The sequence below is a fragment of the Nicrophorus vespilloides genome, unplaced genomic scaffold, assembly GCF_001412225.1.
Source record: "Nicrophorus vespilloides isolate i.1.1-1 unplaced genomic scaffold, Nicve_v1.0, whole genome shotgun sequence".
Classification (NCBI taxonomy): domain Eukaryota; kingdom Metazoa; phylum Arthropoda; class Insecta; order Coleoptera; family Silphidae; genus Nicrophorus; species Nicrophorus vespilloides.
In genome coordinates, this window is record NW_017100110.1 from 67,695 (window position 1) to 91,241 (window position 23,547).

A 23,547-nucleotide genomic window follows, 5' to 3' on the forward strand; every position below is an offset into this window, starting at 1 on the left:
GATTATTATAAATATAAATGAATGCGCATTAATTGGATATCAACTTGTTCATCCACGTATCCATCTCCTTCCTGCTATCAAAAATAAGAACTTATTATGGCTATTTTTGTAAACTTTAAGAAAACCTATTTGGGAGACACATTACTGATGAATCTCATAATAGTAATAATAATTACATTGCATATTTGTGTTATGAATAAATATACTAAATATATATTGAATTAATCTATCTTACATATTCAATTAATTATTCATACAAGTAATATAAATGTTATTAAATCAATTAATTTATAAGGTATATGTTAGAACGCGTTCGAATTCGAAATGTTATTGATTTCGATACATGTTCCAACACGTAATAATTTAGTAAACACTTTAGTTTAATTGGTGTCCCGGCATTTAAGTCTCGTGCATTCCTATCGATTTCAATTTACGCTTTTTTCGTTTCCAAATGTAAATATATTATATAACCGATCTATAACCTAACATTATCTAGCCTTCACAAATTAATGCTGATCGATACCGAACCATTTTTCGAAACTCTTTAGCGCGAAAAAAATAAACACGAAGAAAAGACGCGTTAATTACATTATGCTTTGGATTATCGTACTTTCAATGGGAGTGCCCTTGCATTAGTGGAGCCTTGAATAAAAATACGCAGCTCGTTGGTAAAGAAAATAAAAAAATGGCATTTACGCTATCCACATAAAAGTAAATAAAGTAAGTGTAATAAAGATGTCAAATACGCAACCTCGGGATTGGATTTTTTTTATAAGGTTATAAGGCTCGTTTCGCACTTTAATGCGAAGACGCGACTACGTTCTTGTGTTTTTTTTTCTTGAGAAAACAAAAATCGATTTTGTGCACTTAAATATGCGCCGGCGATTGGAATCTTGATGCAAGTTCAAAATTCACGTATTTAGTGGAAGAAAAAAAGCTGAATATAAAAGTTTCGTCCGAAAATAGAAAACAAACGTGAATTAAATTCCCATTTTTTTTTTGTAATTCGTGGATATTATTTAATGGTAGTTTTAGATAATATGTGCCGGAAGCTTTTCCGTCTATTATTCATCGAAGATAAATTAATAAAGAATTCTAGGATCATATAGTGTTCGAATCGCATCCGGAGCTATTCTTGTATTAAAAGAGCCGTTGCCATGGGTACGATAGGTTTCAGCGAGCGAAAGCGTCGCGACGCATACACACACACTAGAATCTCGGGCCTCTATTGTTCCGGTCGCGCGCTACCACGATTCTTGCGTAACGCTAGGAGAAAACGTGACTTTGTAAAGACGGACGATTGACAAATGTATTTTTGTGTGAAGCGACTGTCTTGAAATAAATGTGAGTGAATATTGTAGACAATGGCTTCGAATCCGCCGTCGAGTTCAGACAGCGATTCGTCCCGGAAGCCGCCAACGGGAAGTGTGCAAGAGAGATTGATGGTTGCGGTGCGAATACGACCATTAAAAACGGATGAAAATCAGCGAGTTCTTTTCACAACCAACAACAAGGTAAATTACTTGATATTTTTGAGGCAGGAAAATTTATGAGGATATTACATTCGGTCAATAAATACAATTAATTTAATTTGGAATTAATTATTGTTGATAACTCAGGTTTTTAAATGAAAATTTCATTGGACTAATGCAATTAATTCGATTGAGTTAAACGTCACTTTAAATTGATTCATTCCAAATGTAAATGCATGCGGAGATCTGAACGCTATGATTATGCAGCGACAGTACATTTTTTTTTAGTTTCCAGCGGTACATCGCGGTCGGGGAAAATATTCGTGCCTTGTGTTAATTAATTCGCAGCTCGACATAAATCGCCGTTACATGTTTCTCTTTTTCCTGTGCATTATTTATGCATTCACTCTAAAACGGCGGAATAACAAACCGAAACACGGCATGCCGAATCAATTTTTACAATGAAATAATTGGAAACCCCGGCGCATCCACATTATGTGTATTATACTTATATTATTTACTATTATTTTACAATTAGAGATCACTCGTATAACACAATATTGTGTAGTTTGTGTTATTGAGGATTAAAAATCAATGTACAATTGATTGTTACGTTGCAAATCTATTAACATTAATCTATGTACGTCGTAAAAACAATTTTAATAATGTATACCTTCACGTAATAATTTAACTTTTCAGCTAAAATACGTCACATGCTCAATTTGTTTTTACGCAAATACAAGAAACTTGCATTTTATTTACATTACAGCAATACCTCTTCGATCAGTCCGGTTTGAAAATCTCAAAACAAATTAATTTTTTATTAAGGAAAATAATAATAAATTTTAAGAAAGTAGTACACAACATTTATATATTTAAAAAATGATCGGCTTTTCCTTTATGTTTCTTGATTAGTCCTACATTGATTAGTTCTACATTAGTTTTTTTATGAATACTTTCAGTTATATCGAGATTGAAATATCCTAAAACAGAATTTGAAAAAAAAACTCATGTTATGATAGTTTTGGACACAATTCTATATTTGAGATACCAATTGTCCACTTGTTCTAGAACATACATTTTTTGCTTTGGAACTAATTTTCACTTAGTTTCATAAACTTTGGAGGCGCATCCTCCAATTACATAAATGTCCTAAAATTGAACTAAAATGTTTTAACTAATTAACAAAAAAAAGCAAAATTAATTTACATACACACTTTTCTTTTAAATATTAAATGGGTTTCTTTTTTCATAACATAAAATAAAAAGACGATAATACATGGAAACAAATTTACGTCGCAGTCAAAGCAATTCGTTTAAAAACACTCACACGTAATAAAATATTCCGCATGGTCAATGCCACGCCGTCGTGACGCCCATATACAACTCGACACTTTTGAAGAAACGATATAAATCATTTACAAGCTTTTATACAAATAATGTAGATACTCAATTCTTTTCTAATCTAATTGACTTGATGTTTCAATAAACTTGTTTACGAAATAATATCGATCTTTTTTTTGCATTCTGTAAATATTGACTTACATTTTGAATACTTTATTATAATAAGTACATAATTTTTGGTAGCGTGTATTAATATATTTATCGAAATTACTTCTTTCATGTATGAAACCAATTTTTTTCCAATTAATTTTAAAAATCTTGTTAATTTTTGTTTAATAAATAATATTGTTTGAATATAATTAATTATTATGATATTAACTACATGTAATTCAAAACTTAACGTTCTAAAAATCTTTATTATACTCAATTGCATTTTTGGAAAGTGAAATAAGAAAAAAAAATAAAACTCAGATATACTTGTTTATAGTGATATGAAAAAAAGGTAGACTTTTGAAGCGAACAATAAAGTATTCGGTTGTTACATAAATCTATTCGTTTTTTAAAATTAAAATTCAAAAAGGTATAGATTCTAAAAAAGCCATAATTTTGTATCACTGTAGCCCAACGTTCAGGCAATTTCATGACAACATCTCTCCGGAAAGCTCTCTTTACCGTCTGGAGAGCTCCCATCTGTAACTCACCATTCATGAAGCAGGGATACCACTTATACGACGCCACTTGAGTTGCGTTTTTCATTTTTCTATCATAATACTGCATGAAATGGCACATATTGTCGAGTTTTTCTTATATTTCACAAGGTCACAAACTAGATAGGAAATTTAAATAAACTTTACACTAAAGGGTAGCGACAACTAAACACTACAACTATCGTTATCGAAATAGTCTCTTCCACCTATTCTCTATCCACTATGCGGCAAAATAAGTACGGACTTATGTAATTACGCAATATTTAAAGAAGAGAAACAGATAATATAAAATTAATTCTAAAAGTTATATTTTAAAGTAAAACATGTTTCATTTCAGGTTGATTTAGTACTTTCAGATAAATAAGTATGGACATGATTGTTGCACATTAAGCAAAAACTTAATTTTTTAATAGTTAATGTTCTGTAAATAACTTATTAAACAAACTTTTTTTACTAGAAATAGAAATAAAATTTCCATAAGTTTTAGTATCCATAAACTCTAATTTCAAAGTATAAATTAAACTGTAAAAATAATTTTAAATAATCAATGTTAGTATTAAAATATAATAAAAAGAATTTATTAAAAATATTAACTCGTTATAATTCATTTTATCAAGTCAATGATAATAATAAAACAAAATAGAATTAATTGCTGATCGAGCTAATACTAAATAACTGTTATAATTGACATTGTTTGATAGTTGATAGTTATAATTACAATTAATGTTAATGTGTTACTCATAAACATGATAATATAACCAATTAATTTAACAAATTACTTAGTTTTTCATACACTAAATGAATTTGATTATATAAGATTTCACATATTTTTTTTACTGTAATAGATAACTTATATGATATAACATGCATCAAATGCATCTAACATATAAAATTACCGAGTTTTCTTTAAAAATATAAATATTTCAAGTGAAAATAAGTAAGTCGGTATTTTTTTTTATTTGAAAATTTCGTGTGATATACTACTACTACTACTAGTACTACTAATTATTAGCAATACCTTTATATAAAGTACAAAGAAGTAATTAATTAAAATAGCCTATTAAGATTATTTCTTAACAAACAACGTAAATTACACTCTAAGAGATAATAATTAACAATAAAAATTACGAAGTAAGTTTACCAAAGTAGGTAAAACACTTTTTTTAATATTCAGATTTAATTAAAATGTGCACGCATTAGACATACCAAATCTAATGTCTTATCACTCAGACTTGTTCAAATTTTAGAATATATATTATCCTTGTAGAACTAAATTCTACCCCGACACTTGTGGGTTCCATTATGAGGTGACATTTTATTTAGTTTTTCTTCAGTTTGATTCAAATTACAAATTACCGGTATTTGATGTCAAAATTTACCGGTAATTTCGGTAATAGTTTACAGGTAATGGAATCCCTAATAACATATAATATTATTAAAATAATTACAGAAACAATTATTTGTTTGTATGTTTTTTAATTTGTATAATCTATAGAAGATTGTTATTAAAAGCTAATATTTGATTATTAACCTAAAACGTTTATAATGACATTTAATGCAACATTTCAGTAATAATTATGTATTATTATGTATTATAAATATAGTTTTTCTATGTTTGTATTCAATGTATTAGTGGAAGGACCAATTGAAAACCTTTTATTATATTGAATTGTTCAAACAGTAATTTATTTTTTACCCACGAATGAATATTTAATTATTAATGATTTATATATTCAGCTTAATGCTAATACTTTAATCATTGTATAACTTATATTATACTGTATAATTTAAAAATTATTTTTTAAGAATATGATTCGTTTTTTTGTAAGAGAAATAACTTTTAATGACCAATTCTTATCGAAAACTAATAACAAATGCAGTTTTACTATAAAAGTATCCCCTGACTTACGAACTCCCAGACTTACGAACAAAATTCTAAAAGTTCTAATTTGTAACAAGAAGATATATAGAGATAAAAAAGTAATTGTCCAAACAAAAAATGATAATTTCTTGAATAAAATATAATATTTTTGGAAGATGTGCTATCTGTTTTGTTGCATTTGTTTCTTTTGTCGTTTTTTATTAAATAATTGTCTACATTGAAAAGTATTTTGTATATTTTAATCTATTTTTTCAAATGTATGCAGTCAGAAATACGGAATTTAACTTATATAAAAGTAAAAACCATGATATAGTGTGGTACGATAAGTATATTTTGAAATTTATAAAATTCCCCGACTTACGAACAAATTCGACTTACCAACAACCCTGGGAACGGAACTAGATCGTAAGTCGAACAATCGATTTTAATGTTTACTTACATTTTGAACATTTTATTGGAATAAATTGGTAATTTGTTTATTATGTTATATATTAATTTTATATACTTATTTAATGAGTGAAACTAAATTTGCAGGAAAATAAGTACTAGTTAATAAGTCTTGATGGCTACTTGTTAGGACAAATGCAATTTTACTACAATATTATTTAATGCAAATTATATATTTCTTTGTGATATTAGAATAAATGTCTAAATTTATCTCATGGACTAAATATTACAGAATGTCGGGACTCTGAAATTACGGTTGAACAAACTCCAATGGAAACGAAACTATACAATGGTTCGATACTACTACCAGACATCGTACTATAATTCCCCTGACTCGTCTTATTAATTCCGTTTGAACTCCGCTTGAGAATTAAGTAGAGTAGGTGAATAAGAAATTGCACGAAGATAATAAAAATGACGAAACAATCTTTAATTTATATAAATATAAACTATTGCATATGTTTCATAAATTTAATGATTAAATTTGGAATAATTCATGGTCATAATAATATTTTTTCTTTATTTTTTTTTTGTATTTATTTACAGAACGTGATTATCGGAGATTACGCCGATAAAAATGACGTTTTACGGCAGAAGCGCGGTTCCGACAAACAATACTCTTTCGACGTTGTCTTTGGGGAAGATTCTACGCAGGAGGAGGTTTACGAGAAGACGACAGGGAGTTTAGTCAAAGATATCTTAAATGGGTGAGTGCTTTTGCAAGTCGTTTCTAATTACGTCATGAAAGGAGATTAGTGGCATGTTTTGTGGATATTAACCGTCGGTTGAATAAATTAGTCGTACCGGCACTACGGCTTGAAGATGAGTCACATTCGCAAATTGATTTCCGTTCCTTTTTCACTGTGCTGTCTTTTTCCACTTTTGCAGATACAATGCGACGGTATTTGCATACGGCGCCACCGGTGCCGGAAAGACGCACACGATGGTCGGAGATCCATCTCAGCCTGGTATCATGATTAGGGCTTTGAACGACCTTTTTAATGCCGTCAAGGATAAGCAGGATCAATACTCGGTGAGCACATACACATATTCATAGAAATCAACAAAAAAAAATAAGAGACACACACTTTCACTCCATTTAACAATAAAATCAATTACATCAGAATATATTATTACTAACAAAAAAACGTGCCGTAAACAAGTGCGCTTAAAAAGAGTTTATGAAAACAAGGGTATTTATTTGTTTTTATCTCCCTCGTTTAGCTCCACGGAAGCGTAAACGTTTGTAATTCTTTTCATTTACATTTATACATCGCCTAATTATCATGTATATAGGATCGTGCATTAGTTTCAAGCAGAGCATTAAAAATTCCATTCTATATCCTATATCCTTACTAACAAAATTTCACAGGAAATAAAAAAAAACTCCGAAAAAAATACATCACCCTGTCTTGTTGTTATTTAATCTGTTATTATATTTCCAGAATTTCCAGACATTTTGTATTATTTTTCGAACGATTTTAATACAGAAATGTTTGTAAAAAAATATAATTTTGTCATTGCATTACATTTTATATAAAATTCGAATTTAATTTAAATAAGTCCGATTCTTGTTTGTGAATATCATTAATACACCATTCCTATGATATATTATTTATTATTTTTAAGGTAGGAAAACCGTCAGAAGGACCAATATTATATAAACTGATCATTACCATTTATATCATCAAAAATTCTTCTCGAATCTATTATTTATGAAAATTATACAATATTAGATCAATAATTTGGATTTCTGGTCAAACTAACAATACTAGTCAGATGAATATTCCTAGAAGTTTTAATTTTAAAAGTGCTACGTCATAGTTTAAGAATATATAAATCTATTTAAACCTACAATTAAATGAATTCTAAACTTAATATATTCTGTAAAGAAAAATAAAACTTTAGAAAGATTGAATATGCTTAGAAGAATCATGCGATCAAATACGAAAAAAATAAAGAAAATCAAACATCGAAATTAATAGGTTAATTTAAGGGTGCGCGACAAGTCGGCGACGGACAAGTGGGCGACTGACACTTTAAAATAAAATTTTAACAGATAATAGAACATAACATAAATTTGATATATATCAAAAATAAAATGAAAATAATTATAAAAATTCCATAATAAAACAAAATATCTAAAGATTCTTCATATTTGAGTTTTTTTTATTTATTTTCAATTTTTTATTGAAAATTGGATTTTGTTTTTTTTTATATATATCAAATATATTTTATTTTCTATTATAATAAATTATTGTTATTATCATAAGCGAATATGTTAAAATGTTATTTTAATCCTTAATTTAATTAACAATAATCTAAGAAACATAGTAGAACCACAAGAAGATGCGCGTTTTGGATTAACACGAGTAGTAGTGAATTATGTATGTGCATTTTTAAAGTTTCTACAAATGTACAAATAGAAATTAAATGTTTTTAAAATGTTTCCATTTCTAATTTAAATTTCGTAAATCTTTGACGTGCGATTTTAATTTATGTGGTCCCTATTTTGCAGACCGCGATTCTTACCTTCAATTATCACATTTTCGCAAATATAAGGTTTTATTTACATAACAGCAACTTGGATTGAATAATATGAATTTTCTCTGTCTTATTTCCATTTACTATATATCTATGAATAATCACACTTACTCGGAATAAAGTTCAAATCTTGATCCGTCTGCAAAAAAATTTGTGATGTGTTATTGAATAAAAAATACAAAATTAAAAAAATATAATATCAAAAACAAAATATATTGTTATTGCATTTGGCTTAAGTGTTTTAGTCTATAAATATTGATGAATTGAAAATATTAATGTATAAATAATTTCATATGCATGAAATTTCTCATCTTTATTATTTTTCAAATAAAAAATTATCTTTAGTTTACTTTTACGATAATCCACGCGTTTGAAATTAAAAACATACAATATTTTTAGTGCTCTGCATGTAGCGTAGACGTAATTGTTTACTTATTTACTGTAATGTAGTCCTTTAGTATTATCCAAACCGAAAAACATAAAATAATTGCTACATAAGTAAATAACGTAGTTAGCGATAAAAATAGATTGCTTTGATGGCATTGGTAACCCAAAATTTGTCTCTCGCATGCAAATAATGGTTTATCGATAATTCTTAACTATAAGTTTCGTGCGCCTTGCGTTAATTGAGATATCCAAATATCTTCGGTAATTACAATTCACTCAAGGATATTTAGAAATGTGTGACTAATGTACTTACAGTTTTTATAATGATAGCATTAAAGTGTATTAATATTTAATTATTGATGACGGATTGCTTCTCTTTTATTGATGTAATCGTGTTTGCACTAATGTTACAGCCTAAAGAAGAATTAAATATTTAAGTTCATGTTTATAGAACGTTGTGCGAATTTTAAAATGTGTGTCTCCAAGGCTGCAAAGAAAATAATAACGTGCAGAAGTAATGAAAGTCGGAAACGTTTCCGATTTGAAATATTTAACCTTACTCCATGAATTATTTATTGGGAGTTTCCATTAGCAACAAATTATAACACGTGCTTTGAATAATAATTAGAAAGAAACGAACGAATTTATCAGAGTATATAAGGTTTTTCATCAAGGACTTTTTTTTTAATTTGTCTGAAATAGTAATTATTTAAATATTCAAAGGGCTATTGACCTTTCTGTCTATTTAAATATTTAATAATTATATAAGTATATAATATATGTTTCATTTCATTGTTTTCAAATTGCTATTTAAGATAACAGAAATATGTATTACAATAATGATAATATATTAATAATAAATAGTTTATTTTTCCAGTCCTAAAATGTATCTTCTTCAATCAGATTTCCATGATTCATAATCTTCTCATACATTTGTCACATATTTTCATATCTTTAAATTATAGCCGCAATTTATTTATTGTTAACGTAATTTATTTTTGATAAAAGTATACAGTTTGGTCATTACTATACGCTTTTAAAAATATTGCTTTATTTTTACATCTATAGATTATTTAAAAATTGCGATGTAATATTGTTTATTTATTAACTTCGCTCACACATTAGGCCATTATGCACGCTCAATTATTTCTGACTTTATTTGATTTATTTAAATATTTACGAGTGCACAATTCTTAGGTGACGATGTCCTATCTGGAGATATACAACGAGCAGATCAGAGATCTATTGAATCCTGGCTCCGGTTATCTTGAATTGAGAGAGGATGCCAGAGGCCGCAGCATTCAAGTCGCTGGATTAACAGAGATATCAACGAATTCAACAAATGATGTATGATATTAAAGTACCATGAAAAAAAAAATGTTTTTTGTGTTATCGATAACATACGCAAAGTATATCGTGTTATACCCAAATTTACTATACAATTAAGATTTATATCAATTTTAATTTGAATAAAACAAGTCCCTCAGATTAAAAATTAATATTTAATTTAAAAGATTGTTCTAATTAATTATGTGAGATTATAAAATTACAACTATATATCGTGAATAATTAATTTTGTTATAGCAAATATAATATCAAGTTTAATATACTCTTGATATTTGGAAACTTGGTATAAACATATTTTATGATTTTGTTGGTCATGATTTAAATCTTGCTATTTTTAATTATTTTGATTATCAATTTTGAGTGTCAGTTATACTTAATACTATATACTTATGTATATTTAGGTGATGGTTCTACTGCAAAAGGGAAATAAGGCTAGAACAGTGGAGCCTACGGCTATGAACAAGACTTCCTCTAGAAGTCATGCACTATTAAGTGTGACCGTGAAGCAAACGATTCCAATTGATAAGAGAGATCATCTGAGGATGAGGGTGAAGCAAGGAAGATTATTTATGATTGATTTGGCCGGTTCAGAGAGAGCAAACAAGACGAAGAACCGAGGAAAACGATTACAAGAAGGAGCCCACATTAACAGATCTTTGCTCGCTCTTGGTAATTGCATAAATGCTTTGAGCGGAGGCGCCAGGTACGTGAATTACAGAGACTCGAAGCTCACCAGGTTACTAAAAGAAGCGCTCAGCGGAAACTGTCGGACAGTGATGATAGCGCACGTAAGTCCTTCTGGTAACCAGAAGGATGAATCTCGGAATACGCTGATTTACGCGGACAGAGCAAATCATATCTCGAATAAGGTGGAGAGAAACGTTCTAGATGTGAATTACCACGTTAACCAATACCAGACTGTGATCACTGAGCTGCGCGGTGAAATAGTCAGACTACAGCAAAAGATGACCGAGGAGAGACCAAGATCGGCGGACATCAAGCTCAACGCCGAGCAGCGCAGCGCTGAAGTTAAGAACATCAGGGAACAAATTGTGGAGACGTTCAAGACACAGATGAAGCTCAGGAGGAAGCTGATGGAGATCGACTCACACTTACTCGGAATCGGTATGGAGGCAGAACGCCAGCATCTAGTCATCTCCAACTGGGAATCGCGAAACAACAAACTGTACAAAAACAACTTAAACATGTCTCGAGCCCAAACGCAGCAAAGCCTCAGGTTAAATTAGACGAAGGTGTTAAAGGTTCGATTCGGAAATATTAATTTAATTTTTTAGAAGAAAACGAACTGTAACGGCAGATAGTTTTCATTCCGCTGATAATGAAGATTCCTCCGATTTGGATGCGGAGACTGAAGGCGAAGTAGCAGTACAGCACGCCTGGGGTGAATTAGCTGACATTGAGAGAGAACAGGAGAGATGGTCTGAACTGCGGACGACAATCGAACAGAAACTGGAAGTCTGTCGACAGCGAGGCGTTTCTCTGGAAGATGTAACATAGACAATTGCGACTTTTATATATTGGTGATAATTTTTGTTTTTTTGTAGAAATTGCCTGCATTATTATCTTCAGATGATGAGCGCGAAATACTAGCGCTAATGTGCCGCGTTCATGAGTTGGAAGCAGATAAAATGGCTCTACAGTCGGAGCGATTGGTACGGCAGCATGAACTTAGGCGAAGAGACTTGGTTATCTTGAGATATGATAGGCAGAGGCAGCTCTGCGAGGAAATTATTACCAGGCAAAGACAACTCATGGAAGGTTCAAACAATGCAAATAGAAAAAGAAGCAATAAATACTTTTAAATGTTTTTCCAATTTGCAGATGGTCAACTGAAGCTTCCTCTAGACTTACAAGAACTGTACCTAATTTACCAGCAGGAAATCCACGCGTCCACATATGCCGACTATTCGATATCCTCGTTGATGACGCCCGACAGCAAACTACCACCGATTAGCAAAATGTAAGTGAAATTCTGAAAGTGCTCTTCCTGTTCTATTAAGTATCGTCCCGTGCAGATATAGTGATCCAATGTTTAGGAGAGGAACCGCGGCCGGAAGCAGTCCTCCCTCTTCGGCCGAATCTGATGCGGATCCTCTGCCATCGTTGAACGATCCGAGCGTAGACCGTGTTATGGGTCATCCGGTATCCAGACCTGGATTAGGAATGAAATTACCGCCGCTGCCTCCCAGTCCGCCGATCCGAATCTCGAGAACGGCAAATTCTAGCTCCAGGTACATTTCTATAATCCGATGAACCATTTTTTGTTTGTGCACCAAAAGTTACAATATATATTATACATTATATATTATACATTATATAAAGAATTGTGATAATGTATAATAACAAAAATTAATGAGAAATATTATTGAAAAAAAGTATATATAGAAATATAACTCACCATAAACTTTGTCGCATAAAAATCAATAAAAAATGTTTATTGATGATTTTATTGCTGTCCTTTATTGAATGGTAAATGTTTTCAAGTTAATATTTCGTAAGCTTCAGTAATATATACAGTGGTACCTCGATATACGAATGCATAATATACGAGTGTTTTGAGATACGAGCCGCCGAGCAAGCGATATTTTGCTTTGAGATGAGAGCAAGATTTGAGATACGAGGAATCGCACACTACACCACTGCACACGACCCCAACATGCGCGCATGCTTTGAGATACGAGCAATTTGACATACGAGCAAGGTTACGGAACGAATTAAACTAGTATATCGAGGTACCACTGTACGTCAAATTAGATTTAATATTAATTTTAAATTAAACTATCTTTTATAAAATTCATTTCAGAAAGTCATGACCCACACGAATATGTATAGAATCAAGTTGTCAATACAGCATTTGAACGAGTTTTAATACAGTCAAAGTTATATGTATTCTTCTGCATAATACATTTTTAATTGACCTCATTAATTGATAATTATTATTTTCTAGTCATTTTTCAAATCGACTAAATTTTATTTTCGATTTAAACTGGTTTGAAAAATCTTCCATATCTTCAAAATTCAGTATCCAAATTGAGTTCACCTTCTGATTTATGCTAATTGTAACTTTGGCAAAAAAATCAATGACTGAATAAAAGTAAAAAAAAATGTTTAGAAGATTATAGATCTGTAAATAACATCAAATACATGTAATTTAACTTTCATTTATCTGATCATTAGATTAATAGACAATGACTGTTCGATTTAGTATAGAAATTTAATATTTAATTCAATTCAATATAAACACATATAATATATTAATTAAGAAAATCATTTGAAGTCCGCTATTAGGAAAAATGATTTAGAATATCTAATTATTATTCACAAACCAATTACATTTCTAAACGAGCTATTTTGTCAGTACTGTAATTACGGCATAGATGAATTGAACAAAACATAATTTTTTTCTGTAGATTCCATTCACTATTTCTAGCCAAAATAATTATGTTCGCATATTAACCATGCTTTGATATATTTTCCTTGATTATAAAATTTCTCGTGTTAACTAAAAACTATCATCAATTTTGTTTAATTATGAATTGTATTGAGGAATAATAATTTATTTGGTAAAAGTAAAACAAAGTACAAACGGCGAATTTCCTAAAATATTTTTTTATAATGCCATTAAAATTTTGTTACGTGCCTGATATAGACGATCGATCCACTCGTAATTATATCCGTGAGTCTTATCAATTTTACATTTGGACACAATTAAGGTCAAGTCATTTGCCGCGTCTTCAAATGGAAATCATGTATTAAGGAAATAATAAACGGGGGAAACGCATTTCCGTTCGATTAATGTCAAGAATCAATCATCTTTAAATGCTATCTATTAATCAAACTAGAATTCCCCAACGATGTGAATAATTAACCAAATCTTGAAATTAAAAAAGACTTATTATCTTTTTGGATAAACCGGACGATTGGGTACGTACGATTTATCCAAAATGATAATTTAAATAATTGTATATCTCCATATATACAAGGCTTTATAAAAAGTTTTTAATGAAAAATAATAATATGTTCACATACAGTGGAACCTCGCTTAACGAGCACTTCGCATAACAAGCATTTCACTTAACGATTAAAATGAATTGTAAGAAAATGTCTTGCTTAACGAGAGACGTTTCGCATAACAAGTGACGATGAGAAGACATGTCCTAGATTGCGCGCCTGCTACATCATTTTAAAAACTTATGTACGCATATTATATGTATTCTTGAATATGTTTCACTATACGAGTAAAAATCCGGAAATGTTGAAACGGATTAAACTCGTTAAGCGAGGTTTCACTGTACATAAACGTCTGCAAAATTATCTAAAACTAAAGTAACGATTCAAAAACTATTATCAAACTATAACACATGATTTGAATATTTATTATAAATCTCAAAATATGTTTGTTTTTATTCTGTGTTTCTATAACAAATGTGTTAAATTAGTGGTCCTTAACACCAAGGACCGTCTCGTTGTAAGGAACCGTCTCGTAAAGAAAAAAGCTCATGGTTCTCATTGATTTAGCGTTCAGTGACTTAAAATATTAAATCACGATAAAAAGGTTGGGGAGCACTGTGTTCAAAAATTAGAAGAACAATGTTTCACATAAATGTTTCATTCATATAAAAAACCTACAACGATGTAGTAAAACATATATATATATATATAGTACAAATATGCAAGATATGAGACTATGCTTAATTAATTAACGAAGTTCTATTACGTCATATTTCGCGGATAACGCAGTAGACGAAACATTCGTGCGCATCACATGATTTCTTGCTTTGTGCGGCTCAGCTACATCAATTGGTAATTGTATACTCAAAAAGATGTTAAACATAGTAAGAAGTGAAAATCAACAAGCTTTATCAGGACTAAACACAAATACAAGCACCAATAAAGTAACGTTTACAAACAGATGCGCGCAATAAAAATTTACTGCGTTTGAAGTTGTACTTCCGACACAATAAGTACGTAATAAATTTAATTTAAAAGTCACTTTTTTCTTAAAGATATGATCAATTAATATTTTACTTTCTGCTTTAGATCAATGTTTCTTAACCTGTGGATCTCGACCCATAATCGGGTTTCGTATTTTATTTAATGGGTCGCGAAATGACATCTGTCACCTTGCGTCACTGCTATTAATTGATGAAATATATTTTTTCTTATTATTTTTGTAATGAAAAAATCAATTGACTATTTAAATATTATAACAAATTTGAGTGTTCAATTTCAATTAGAATTATATAATATAATTGATTGTACATATCTTGCCAGTTCTACAAGAATTTAAAGCTATTCACGTAAAATGTGCATAGATAATAAGAATATGTTCAATGTATGTGTTAAAATTGTCAATTATATTAAAAAATGATTTAAGTTTCATTTTTTGATATAAAACTACGATCAGCCTTTATACTATTTTTGTTTTATTAAATTTTGATTATTAACATATTTATATTAATAAAATAAAATATTTTACTTTTTTTTCTGTTTCAGTAGCAATAACAACTTGGGACATATGAGGCGAGCAATGAGCGAAAATATTCTCAATGAAGATATCATGGAATGAACAAAACGATCTGTAAATTGTATTAATATTAAAGAATTAATTAATAAACATTTTTATGAAAAACTACTGTTTGTATTGAAAATACCATATAAAATAAAAATAAACCGAAACAAAAAAATTAATAAGTTTGTATACAAAAAAAAAACTATTATAAACAATTTCACGTTTGAATCACATACTAATAAGAGCGACCGGATTAATACTTACATAAATTATAGCATATCAATATTCAGGTAAACCAAAATGCCAATACCAATAAACCAACAATCAATAAAAGAACTTACACATGTAATAGGTAAGATATACAATCCTAATCCATCGACACCTACAAAACGATCCATTTTCACGACGATCAAGTGGATGCTTCATTACTTTCTATGCATACAAATACTTATTAGTAATTTCTCAAGTAAATGACAAAACATGTATTATTCCTTACATTTGTAAAATAGACCAAGAAGAAATTTTTAGTGAATTAAAATTAAAATTCACGTAATAGAAAAGTGTACATCTTAATAAAACGACAAATGACATTTAAAACTATTGACTGTGAGTATTTACTATGAGGGCGAAATGTTTTTACACTTTTCTAAATAAAAATAATATTCAGAACAAAAAATAAACCAACAAATAAATTATTTAAAACAATTTAAAATTATATAATACTTTAATTTTGTCATACTTTCTTAAAGATGTGTTTACATATACTGTTAGATCAAATACAATTAAACAAAAATCTGAATTTATTTTGTGTGTGTTTCTTTGCTTCATAATAGAAATTACTCTTTTTTTATAATTAGAAGTATTTTCTAATAATAATAATATTTATTAATCACAAAAATGTGACCAAAGGGCTATCGACCTAAGTCTTTCCGTCCACAGGCACAAAAAAAACATATACATTGACACAAAAAAATCATACAAAAAAAATGCATTCCGAAAAAAAAGAGACGTACGTATTATAAAAAAAGATGAAATAATAAATAAACCAAATAAAAGTAAATCTTCTCGAAATAAAAGAAATAATAATTAATTTTGTGGCATCATTCGGCTGGAGAATGATAAAATTCGTCCGGACACGGACACGGTCTTTCATGATGAAAGACCCGGCAGTCGCCTGATTCATACTCGTAGGAAACTCACGCTCCGGGTTATCCATGTCGAACATCAAAACATAAACATGATGTCCCGAAAAACAGACGTGAGTTCAAACATTAAAGTTTCAAGCGCTGCAGCAACTCTGAGCGATTTTCTGCATTCTTTAGCGAATTTAATTTGTTAATGTAAGTGTTGACTATGTGGCCATGTATTGTTAACGGTAGTATTTTCTATTTTACTAAACTTAATCGATTATGTTCTTTTTGAAATTATGTTGATTGAAGTTAGAATATAGACCAATATTCAAAAGAAGCCGGACTCGTAGATCGATTAATTAAAACTATCTATGAAAATAAATCATTATTACATGATGCTAAAGAACAAACTATCTTTTGAAATAATATATTTTCACAAAATGAGCATAAACGCTTAGTCACATTGACAATATCAATCAATTTTACTAACTTATTAAAATATTTGTTGATATCTATCTTATAGGGCAACTAATAGTCGAATGGTAAAGTCGACCTGTGCCAGTGGTCACAGATACAAATCCTGGTCAAGCATGGTTAGCATTCTCGGTGCCTGTAGCATTAGGGCCATCGTTCATCATAGATAGACAGTCAAATGAATGAGGTTCAGCAGTCGATGGAAAATGACAGTGTTAAGGATAGCAGCAGATTCAGAGTCAAAGGAAATAGTGGAATTGTAGAGAATCAATATACTATTGAAGTTAACCTATAAGACGACAGCCAACCTACAAATTAAAAATTAAAAATCATCATAATGAGCGATCTTAAATTTGCTCAATGTTCCCACTGGTAAACAGATTGTAAATAAAATTACAGGACATAAAAAAATATCTATCTTATTACAATGGCTGTCAAACATATTTCGTTGCTAAAGGCTGTTTGAAAACCGATACCATCAATCAGATTTTAATTGACATCTTCTGCTTAGAAAAGAACTAATAATAGTGCTACTAGCAATTATCCAACAATAAATAAGCATTGATGAATCAAAATAAAAAGCTGTAGAAAATTAAAACATAAAGCTGTAGTTGGGCATAATAATAAATATTTATTAATTTAAAATGTTTATTGATCTAAGCGGTAATCATTAACAATTCAAGATTGCGGCTCGATTGTTTAAGGATGGATAGAGAAATGTAAATATATCTCGCTCCATTAAGTACAAAAGAACACCGAAGCCGCTATAAAACGTTAAATTAGTCAATATTTGAGAGTCGCTACAGTTATTTGACTAATAAATAAAAAATAAATAAATATAATACAATACAACGAGCACATATAAATAAATATGTATAGAAAGGAAGAAAGTGTAAATAGTATAAAGTAAAATAAACAGTCGAGATTCGAATCGTCGTAGCCTCGTCGGATATAAAAATAAATAATAATTAGAAATACTGACACGGTAGTCCAGGTGAATGATTTTCTTTTGAATGAATTACAAGAGGTAGACGAAGCTCCAGTAGAAAACGTTAAAGATTATAAAGGCTACGGGGAAGACGAAACGCGAGCGTTTATCGATCCAGATAGCGATTTCCTGAGGAGTCATCGTCGTCCAACTGGGTGGTTCCAACACTGAAGGCATATCGATAGTTGTGAAGCTGCCTTTGCTCGGAGGGATCAAGTCGTCCTCGCTTTGCATGGTAATCGTTGGCACTTCGAAACTGTTGAAACTCTGCAAGGAAATTAATTTGTTAAATGATGTGTTCTCTGCTTGACGTGGATTTATAAACGTACGTGTACGGTAAGATAGTTATTGTAATTGGGCTCGGACTGCACCCTTTGCTTGTTGGCTACTCCGTCGAGACTCGAGCACGAGTGAGACTTCTGCAAATTGTTCATGGAGTTGGATCGCTGCAGCTCTCGGCGCGCCAGCTTTGGAGTCAACGTCGATTTGAGGATATATTTACTATTGACTTTCTTAAGCTCCACTTTTTTCCTAGTTATCAAAACAATCAATTAGTATTGCTTATATAGCGTTTCATATAGATTGACTTACTTCCTTCTCCAGATGATGTTTACAAAGGCGAATTCTGCCATGGAAGCAAATATGAAGAACGTGCATCCCAAGAACCAAATTTCGCTGGCCTTGATATATGATACTTTTGGTAGATTCTTGCTCTGACCTGAGGCTAATGTTATAAACGAGAGCATCGTCGAGGTTCCCAATGTAACGCGAGGAGCAGCGTTATCCGCTTGCAGCCAGAAAGTTACCCACGACGTGCAAACGAGCATAATCGATGGCAGAAAGTAATCGAGAATGTAGTAACCGATCTCGCGCGCAATTTGGAATTTGAACACTAGATTACTGTATTCTCCAGCTGCAACGTAACATAAGAAAACATTAGAAAACATAACTAAAATAGATATTGACTGGGTGACATACCGAAAGCTCCACGATTCTGAGAAGCCTGTACCAAAGTGCTGTAAGTCCAGTTACTGATCAATTTGAACTCGGTCAGGTGAAGTTGGCCTGCAACGATTACGGGTTCCTGGTCCGCCCAATGCAGCAGTAGATCTTCTGAATTGTACGTCCAACTCTTCAAGTGGACGTCGCAAATCTGATCATCGAAGGGAAACTTCTTGAGGTCCATCCAACAATAGATCATCGCCGTCATCCTGTACGTATACACTACTGAGCCGTCCGGACTAATTGACACGTACATATCCTTCTCCTCCAGACCCATGATACTAGTATCTCGTTCGTTGGAAAGCACCAAGTGGGGAATCCAGATCTTCTCACGTAATTTATCACCACCAATCAAAGCCCCGCGATTCGGTGAAATATATTCGTAATGTAACCTCTTATCCACATACTTGTAATGTACGAGCATGTGCATCTTGAATTGCTGCAAATCCATAATCAAATGAGTATTCTCAATGCTATAATTTTCAAACAAAAAAAAACTTACCAGTTGATCAACTGCTTCGATGTGCCGGATATCTAATTGCACAGTCACATTAACGGGTCCATTTGTTTCCGGTTTTATCAGTTTATCGTATCTGCACGCCTGAGTCAACTGTGTTGTGAATTGTTCTTGTGTCAAGCGCTCTGGATTCATGCTCCAGTTGCATGCTTGTACGTCTTCCATTGCCGGAGGAGCAAAAGAATGGTTTTCAGTGACTGACTGAGTCGTCTTAGTTGTCGTAGTCATTCTCAAATTTTCTTCTCTTTTAATTTCATTTGCCAGCGGCAAAAGTTTGGTCGTCTTTGTAGTATCATCTTCAGCATCATTTCCCGTAATTTGTCTGCAAATAAACCAATATAAAATTTAAACTAAAGAAAGAAAGAAAAACAAGTGGCATACTCTGCATTCAAACAGGTTACAGCTTTATTTATAAAACTATTCACAAAACAATCCAAACATTTACTATATTAGAATTAGGATTTACAGCTGAAATAAACGCTAGAATTCCAGTTACGAGGTTAAATTATATTTTCATGGAGGAAAAATGAAATAGGACTCTTTTTTTTATTATCAACAACAACATTCGCAAGATAGTTACGTCACTCCGTCACGTCATTGACGAATTGACTTTAATCACCTTTTTTATTTGAAATTGATTGGCAACCGAAGCGCAGAATCCATTCAAATGTGAAAAGAAAAAAAAAGGCGCACAAACACTTACAATTATTAGTAGTTGGCCCGAAGCGAGATAACAGCGAAAAAAAATCTCACTCAACAAAAAGAGAAATTCCAAAACAATAACCAGGTGTATTCATTTGTTGCGCTATCTCTAAACCAAAATCCATTATTCAAAGTTTAAGGCTATTTATAGAGCCAAATCGTAGACTCTCCTTATTGTATCATAAATAATCTATGCCGATCGCTCTAAAAACGCTTCTATAAAAATTGCTATTACAAAATCAGTTTTAATTTGTATAAATAAACATATAATTGTTAAAAAGAAAATTTTATATATATATTGCTATATATATTTGTTAATATGCATAAAATACTAATATAGAAAACAGTAATAATAAATATAGTTTAATTTGTAGGGAATACGTGTTTAATAATGTAGGGAATAGTTCATAAAATAACATAAATTATTAAAATTAATATTTTATTGCATTATATTAATATTGTTCAACAACGAGAATAATCGAAATGTTTTAACTTATAACGCAAAGCAACGTACAGAAAACATTAAAAAAAAAGGTAGGTAAATATATTTAACATGATAAAAAAAACAGAAACAAATAAACAGTTTTTATAAAATTCTCTTGAAAAACGAGGACAAGATAAAACGTGTATATTTATAATTCAAAAATAAATTGTTCTTATTAATATTAGATAAATTCATAGCTAGTGAAACAATCATTCCTAAGATTTGCTAAATTATGAAAGTAACTTACCCTAGGGTATTTGCAAAACACAGACATAACACAAGAATTTCGATGGAAACGAGGAGACTGAGCATCCTTCCCGAAGAAACGTAATTTCCGAAGATTGACAAATTGGTATCCAAACTATAGTTGTCGTTACCGTCGTCTTATTGCTACTACTGATCTCCAAACGCGTCCCGTTTTTGTATTTATATTGTATATGTTTATCACTATGCACATCCGAGCCTAATCTGCTCCTCAAATATTTATATTTTAAAAAAAGTGTTCTGGTCTGGTGGGGTCTGCTGACTTTTATTTGCTGCCGCAGGGTGGGAACAGCCAATTGCGCGTTATGCAAAAGCGGAAGTATTCGTTGCGTATGCACCGCGGCTCCGCCGAAACAGGTGTTTCCGGTTTTGCACGATGCGACCCTCGAATTTTGTTAATAAACCAAGAGTTCAAGTTCATTGTTTGCAGCGATTCACCCGCGATTACCAATTACTTCAAATATTAACACTCATACTACGATATCTAAATGCGCAAGCATTGCTGTTTCATCAATTCATGGTCGAACATAAAATACTATAGAAACAAGTTAATTATTTGCCATCAATATATTAAATAAATTTGTAAACTGTTGTTCACACTCAAATATCCGAGTTCATGTAATTTTAATATTTATAAATTATTTATAATTTTTTCAAACGTCATCGTGTAAATTAACTTGGTAAATAATTCTAATCTAAAAGTTTTAAATACAATATATATCTTTTTCATTATTGTATCAATAAGTACGTATGTGTATAAATACAAAATGCAGCTACAAATGTGTTAATGATGATATATTTTTATTTTAAACTTACGAAATAAGTAACTACTTCTATCAAAATAATTATTTTAAATCATTGAAAAGTTTATTTAAAAAAAAAAACTTCTTTTGCTTCAGCAACATGTCAGTTTCTGGAATCACAAATTTAATTATTAATATCTAGGTTCATATTTATTTTTAATTCATCTAAATTATAAAAAAGCTTCAAGAAAATCTTAAATGTTATTGTCATTCTTAGATGTTGCTGTAACATTTTGTCTTAAAATGCTTATTAATTTATTTTTATTATTAACAATTTTTTTTGCAACACGAATACTATAATAAATATAATAAGAGATTAAAGTATGCAATAAATAAATCACGTGAATCACTGCAACGGACAATTGTTGATTTTTCATAGTATTCTAAGTTTTGTCTGTTTTATTTTAAAAGCTAATCATTAATTGTGTAACTCTGCAATGTATTTGCGTTCATACATGAAATTGATAAACATCTAATGTCCAGCTAGACCTTTATAGAAATTGCCAAATTTAGTTTTCTTTCATTAAAAATGTTACTGTCATAAAGTATTCATCAGCGCCGAAACGAGGATATGTCAGTGGCAAGTGTCTAACTTGCAAAAATTTAAAATGTAATAAGCTAAATTTGTCTATCCTGATCTAATTGCGTTTACGGATATTTATTTAATTTATATCATTGTCACAATCAACAAAAAAAAATCTATTGTTTTCATTTGCCATCAATAATTATTATGTTTAATTTGAAGAAATTAAGTTGTCATAGATGTTATATACATTTTAAATTATAGTTTTCATTTAATTACAGTGCTCAAACAAATATTGCTGTTGCCGAAGATTTTTTTGTAAAATCGCGGGAAACTATTCCGCTCAGTCATATTTTCTTACAGTTTCAAAACTATTTATTCGTTGCCTGCATTTGGCAGTTTGTAAATAATAAATTTATTAAGAAAAAAACAAAAACTATACTTGGAATAAATGACTATTGACCGAGGATTTTTAACCAAATTTCATTATTTTTATAGAAAAAAAAGTAAAGTAAACATATTTGAAAACACTGTATATTTTAGTCTACTCAGCAAATATCACTATAAAATTATGATTTGCAAAAAAAATCTGTATTTCAGTTAAAATGCATAAACGCCTATTATAGCTATTAAAAATTAAATACATTACAGGCGATGTGAGTAATGCGCGATTAGCGAGAATCATGCATTCGGAAAAATCTATTGTCTGATAGTTAAGCCGATAAGATGGAGAGGAACGAAAAAAATATAATACAACCGGTTTTAGCGGGATGCCGCATTACGCAAGCACGGGAATCGAACGTTCCTCCTATTTTTAAATTTGTCAAAACATTGCCCATTGCGTCTCACAACAATAACATACAAATATTGATAAAAGTACGTCGCCTTTCGGTAAATATTTGAATAACGCGCGCTCCCTGTGATCGCGGCCGCCTTCGAATTGCCATAAAGAAATTACATACACTCGAGAAGGAAAAAAATAAATATATAAAAAAAG

The 23,547-nt window shown here is 30.5% G+C and overlaps 2 protein-coding genes across 4 annotated transcripts; one reads left to right on the top strand and one right to left on the bottom strand.

Annotated features, from left to right (window-relative positions):
• The first annotated feature begins 1,137 nt into the window (after positions 1-1,137).
• LOC108568407 (kinesin-like protein KIF19) lies at positions 1,138-15,727 on the top strand. 3 transcript variants are annotated; one of them, XM_017929473.1, is made up of 11 exons: positions 1,138-1,514; positions 6,399-6,559; positions 6,741-6,885; positions 7,077-7,094; positions 9,981-10,130; positions 10,532-11,367; positions 11,426-11,639; positions 11,696-11,909; positions 11,973-12,111; positions 12,167-12,382; positions 15,648-15,727. In XM_017929473.1, the coding sequence occupies exons 1-11, from the start codon at positions 1,365-1,367 to the stop codon at positions 15,718-15,720; spliced, it is 2,316 nt and encodes a 771-aa protein (XP_017784962.1). In that variant the 5' UTR covers positions 1,138-1,364; the 3' UTR covers positions 15,721-15,727. The 3 variants fall into 3 exon arrangements, with proteins under 3 accessions (XP_017784962.1, XP_017784964.1, XP_017784963.1); XM_017929475.1 differs by having other exon boundaries at positions 12,188-12,382; XM_017929474.1 differs by lacking the exon at positions 7,077-7,094.
• A 2,318-nt stretch (positions 15,728-18,045) lies between these two features.
• LOC108568404 (glycine receptor subunit alpha-1-like) lies at positions 18,046-21,434 on the bottom strand. Its single transcript, XM_017929468.1, has 6 exons — positions 21,208-21,434; positions 19,760-20,096; positions 19,234-19,696; positions 18,847-19,168; positions 18,585-18,786; positions 18,046-18,522 (listed from the first exon to the last, which is right to left on the bottom strand). Exons 1-6 carry the CDS (start codon positions 21,270-21,272, stop codon positions 18,286-18,288), a joined length of 1,626 nt encoding a protein of 541 aa, XP_017784957.1. The 5' UTR covers positions 21,273-21,434; the 3' UTR covers positions 18,046-18,285.
• Positions 21,435-23,547: the final 2,113 nt, after the last annotated feature.